At 54.4% G+C, this 4,535-nt stretch overlaps 1 protein-coding gene across 1 annotated transcript in view; it reads right to left on the bottom strand.

Moving 5' to 3' along the window:
- The window catches only part of LOC104997759 (interferon-inducible GTPase 5-like), a 4,229-nt gene extending 1,109 nt beyond the window's left edge, over positions 1 to 3,120 (bottom strand). Inside the window, exons 1-2 of the mRNA XM_010852678.1 lie at positions 2,735 to 3,120; positions 1,225 to 1,934 (exon numbers count right to left, since the gene is read on the bottom strand). Of these exons, the coding sequence (XP_010850980.1) occupies positions 1,225 to 1,891 (667 nt within the window). The 5' untranslated portion in view covers positions 1,892 to 1,934; positions 2,735 to 3,120. The remainder of the gene's footprint in view (positions 1 to 1,224; positions 1,935 to 2,734) is intronic.
- Positions 3,121 to 4,535: the final 1,415 nt, after the last annotated feature.

Here is a 4,535-nt window from a genome sequence, read left to right as displayed (position 1 = left end):
ACCAGGCTCCCCCATCCCTGGGATTCTCCAGGCAAGAATACTGGAGTGGGTTGCCATTTCCTTCTCCAATGCGTGAAAGTGAAAAGTGAAAGTGAAGTCGCTCAGTTGTGTCCGACTCTTAGCGACCCCATGGACTGCAGCCCACCAGGCTCCTCCGTCCATGGGATTTTCCAGGCAAGAGTACTGGAGTGGGGTGCCATTGCCTTCTCCGTCAGATCCCAGCCTCCCTCCTATTCGCTGTGTGGCCTCAGGCTAGTTACCACACCTACCTCTCTGGGCTTCCCTGTAAGTAAATAAGTAAGTGAAGCTGCTCAGTTGTGTCCGACTCTTTGCGACCCCATGGACTGTAGCCTACCAGGCTCCTCTGTCCATGGGATTTTCCAGGCAATAGTACTGGAGTGGATTGCCATTTCCTTCTCCAGCGGATCTTTCCGACCCAGGGATCAAACCCAGGTCTCCCACATTGTAGACAGATGCTTTACTGTCTGAGCCACCAGGGAAGTCCATGTACTTATCTGTAAAACAAGAGGATGGGGGTACCTTCCTCCTAGGGATGTCACGCTGGTGAAATGAGCTGTGAACATGGTGCCTGGCCTCTGGTGAGCCCCCAAGAAGTGTTAGCTGCCCCCCGGGCCCCGGCCCAGAGGTGTGTCAGCATGGCCGTGGGTGCATAGCATTTGCATTGGCCAGTGGGACTTCCTGGGTGGCCCTAGTGGTAAAGAACCGGCCTGCCAATGCAGGAGATTTAGTAAGAGACTGAGGGTTCGATCCCTGGGTTGGGAAGATCTCCTGGAGGAGGGCATGGCAACCCATGCCAAGACTCTTGCCTGGAGAAGCCCCATGGACAGAGGAGCCAGGCAAGCTACAGTCCATGGGGTTGCAAAGAGTCAGACACGACTGAGCGACTTAGCACGCATTTCTTTAATGCATTTCTTTAATGCAAGTGACTGGTCTCTATCATCTGTGACTGAAATGGCAGCTGTAAGCGGCATTTCACCAACAGGGGCCACATAACTGGGTGGCCTTAACCCCACCTTGGGCCTCAGTGGGAAGATGCAGGGGAACCGGGGTAATCCCTCAAGAATTAAGCCCCCCCCCAATCAATGAATAAATAAAATAATTAAAAATAAGATAGGAATTTCCAGGCAGTCCAGTGGTTAGGACTCAATGCTTTCGCTGCCAAGGGCCGGAGTTCAATCCCTGTTCAGGGAACTAAGATCCTGCAAGCCGCATTGTGCGTCCAAAATAAATAAATAAATAACCCTGCCCCCAGACCCTGCCCCTCCCCCTCCAGCCGCTGCGCACAGTCGTCCCGGATCTGGTTGAGCACCCTCTCCTCCGAGAAGGAGCTGGGGCGGCGGCTGCGGGAGGCGGCGATGTCCACGTCCACCTTGGAGCGGACGCAGTAGAAATGCTTGCCCCGCCTCAGGATCTCGAGAGCCAGCTCAGCGAGGTCGGTGGTGAAGCTCTCGGAGGTAATGATGAGGAAGAAGTCATACCGGAAGAGCTGCACCCGCTGGAAGTATTTGTCAGCCCGGAAGGCGGGGGTGCCGACGCCCGGCAGGTCCCAGAAGACGACGCTGGGGTACTTGGGATGTGGGTACGGTGTGGGGTCCACGGTCATTTCCACCACGCCCGTGCAGGCCGAGTTGGGGTCCTCATCCCCCAGCCCCCGGATAGCATTGACGAAGGTGGACTTGCCTGAGCCCATCCCCCCGGTGACGCCGACGTCCAGCCGGACGTTCTCCAGAGAATGAAGCGTAGATTGTAACTTGGCGGCGACTGCTGGCAGATCCCCCGCCTCAAAGGCCTCCTTCAGGGCCCTGGTGTCCTTTGAGAGCTCCAGGATCTTGCATTGGCTGAGGCATGATTGGAAGACCTCGCTGGCCATCAGCTGCCGGACCCCCAGTTCTCCGTCTTCAGGACTTGATGACCTTGGACAGGGAAGGGAAAGGAGTGTTTTCACTCTGAGTTGCCCTATCTTCTCTACATCCCTCAGCTTTCCCAGAGTATTTGTGGCATCACCAGTAATAGCGCTGAGGGTGTTACAAGATGCCAAGTCTGGTGCTAAGCACTTTATTTTAATTCACATTTACTCATCACCGCCAGCTTCTCCTGAAGTATCCTCAAATACTACAAATCCTCAAACCAGCTGGAGAAGAAATTTCCCTCCCTTCTTATCCACATTTGGCATTGAGAAAATAAATGAGGCCCAAGGTCCTCCCCTGGCGAAGGAAATGGCAACCCATTCAGTACTCTTGCCTGGAAAATTCCATGGACAGAGGAGCCTGGTAGGCTACAGTCCATGGGGTCGCAAAGAGTGGGATACGACTGAGCGACTTCACTTCAAGGTCCTCCAGCTAATGCGTGGGAAAACTGGGAATGGGGCTAAGGTCTTCTGGCCCTAGAATTCAAAGTCTTAACTTTGAGGAAGGGGGCAGGGGTTTTACCACGCGCCCAGCACCAGGATTAAGAGCTGGAACCTTCATCACTGGTAGTCATAGCTCGGGTTTATTTGAGGTTTACTAGGGGCCAGCCACTCTTCTAACCACACGCATGATTTTGTCAAGTCCATATGATGGGTGGGGCAGCCATGCTCACATCCTGGGATTGTGTGACTGTGTCTGGTCCCAGCCGTGCCAGGGATTTGCAGAGGTGACACCAGCCAAGTCACAGCCCCTCCGGGGCTTTTATTTTCCCCTCCGTGAAGGGTGGGGGGCGCCAGTTTCCTCACCTGTGGATTGGAAAGATGACTCCTCAGAACCCTCCAGGCCCTACTGTTTTAGGAAGACTCGGGGTCTTACTGCTGACGAGATTCAGGCAGAGGCCAGCTTGGGAAGGGCGTGGAGCATCCAGCTGCACTTGATCGTTATCTGTGGGTAGCTGTGGAAGGGTTCTGAGCAGGGAAGGGAGAGGTCCACTGGGGACGTTACCAAGAGCCCTCCTGGGAATTCCTTGGTGGTCCAGTGGTTAGGATACCACGCTTTCACTGCCGAGGGCCCAGGTTCGATCCCTGGTTGGGGAACTAAGATCCCATAAGTCTCGTGGTGAAGCCAGTAATTTTTTCCAAAGAGCCCTCCATGACCTTAAGGTGCAGGAGACTGGGGCCTGGGAGACAAGGGGAGGGGTGGGGGCAGGACCTGGGTGGGCAGGGCCAAGAGCTGGAACAGGGGCTGGGGGTGGAGATGGGGGAAGGGAGAGACAGAGGCAGAAGGGACAGGACAGAATGAGGCCACCAGTTGGAAGCAGGGGACAGTGGTCACCTAGGCTCTCTCTTTTAGCCTCAGGCCCATTGTATTGAGAGCATGCCCAACCTTTCCATCCCAGCCACTTGGGGCCAGTGAGTCCGAGGGTCCTCAGGTATAGGGATGTGGGCTGTGCCTTTTGAGAATGGATTTGAAAGAGACCATCTTTCTTATGCATCTGAGAAATGCCTACCATGGGGATTTCCCCTTGGGCATCTGGAATATCCCTACCATGATCCTTTGTACCCTCTTTGGTGCAGAAAGGTCCATGTGAACCCCAAATAGTCCTCGCAGAGCCAATGGGAGGCCTTCTGGGAAGACAGGAATCTTTTTTGCAAAGCAGAGAGTTCTTCAACAAATAAATTTTAACACCCCAGGTAAAAGTGGACCCTCTTAGTCCATTTCCCAGAGTCAGGGGTGATTTGAGGCCCCTAGATGGGGCGAGAGGAGCTTCCCAGGTGGCGCAATGGTAAAGACTCTGCCTACTAATGCTGGAGACGCAGGAGATGTGGGTTCGATCCCTGGGTCAGGAAAATGCCCTGGAGTAGGAAATGGCAACCCGCTCCAGTATTCTTGTCTGGAAAATTCCATGAACAGAGGAGCCTGGCGGGCTGCAGTCCATGGGGTCGCAAAGCATCATATATGACTGAGCACGCATGCACATACACATACGTACAATGAGGCTAGAACCATCATCAGGTCCTGGAACAGCTCAGGGAGTGTTAGTGAGGCCATCTCCACTACACCAGAACCACCCTGTGAATTCCTCAAATCCCACCCTTCCTTGGACCCTCGTCCCAGTCCACGGATGCTCTTGGGGCAGCCCCTGTCCTGTCCAAGTGCCCCAGTCTGGTGATTCCTTTTTAAACATGCGTGACCCTCGACTCAGCATGTGAGTTTTGGTTTGAGCAGATAAGGGTGTCAGATTCACTTCTGTATCCAGCTGGAGAGCCCAGCACAGAGCCGAGGGGCTGTGGCAAGCAGTTGAGGTCCCAGGGCCGCCTCACTGTGTTATACACCCCGTGTCTTTTGAAACCTCGTGCAGCTTCAGAAATCCCAACAGGTGCCCTGTCAGACCCACGGCCTTACAGCACCATCCCCAAAATTTGTTCCCAGCCATGAAGCTAGGCACACACAGACCTGGAATCCCAGTCTCAGCCAATCACTCACAATCTTAGACCCACCCGCAGCATCCAAATCACCAAGGCTTACCAAGATCCCTCCCAGTCAGGCACACCAGCAAGCTCATTCCCGCACGCATCCACATGCAGACACGCTGGCCATCTTTCT

Source organism: Bison bison, unplaced genomic scaffold (assembly GCF_000754665.1).
Source record: "Bison bison bison isolate TAMUID 2011002044 unplaced genomic scaffold, Bison_UMD1.0 scf7180017864313, whole genome shotgun sequence".
NCBI lineage: Eukaryota > Metazoa > Chordata > Mammalia > Artiodactyla > Bovidae > Bison > Bison bison.
Note: the sequence above shows the minus strand (reverse complement) of the source record. Positions and strands in the feature narration are given on the sequence as shown.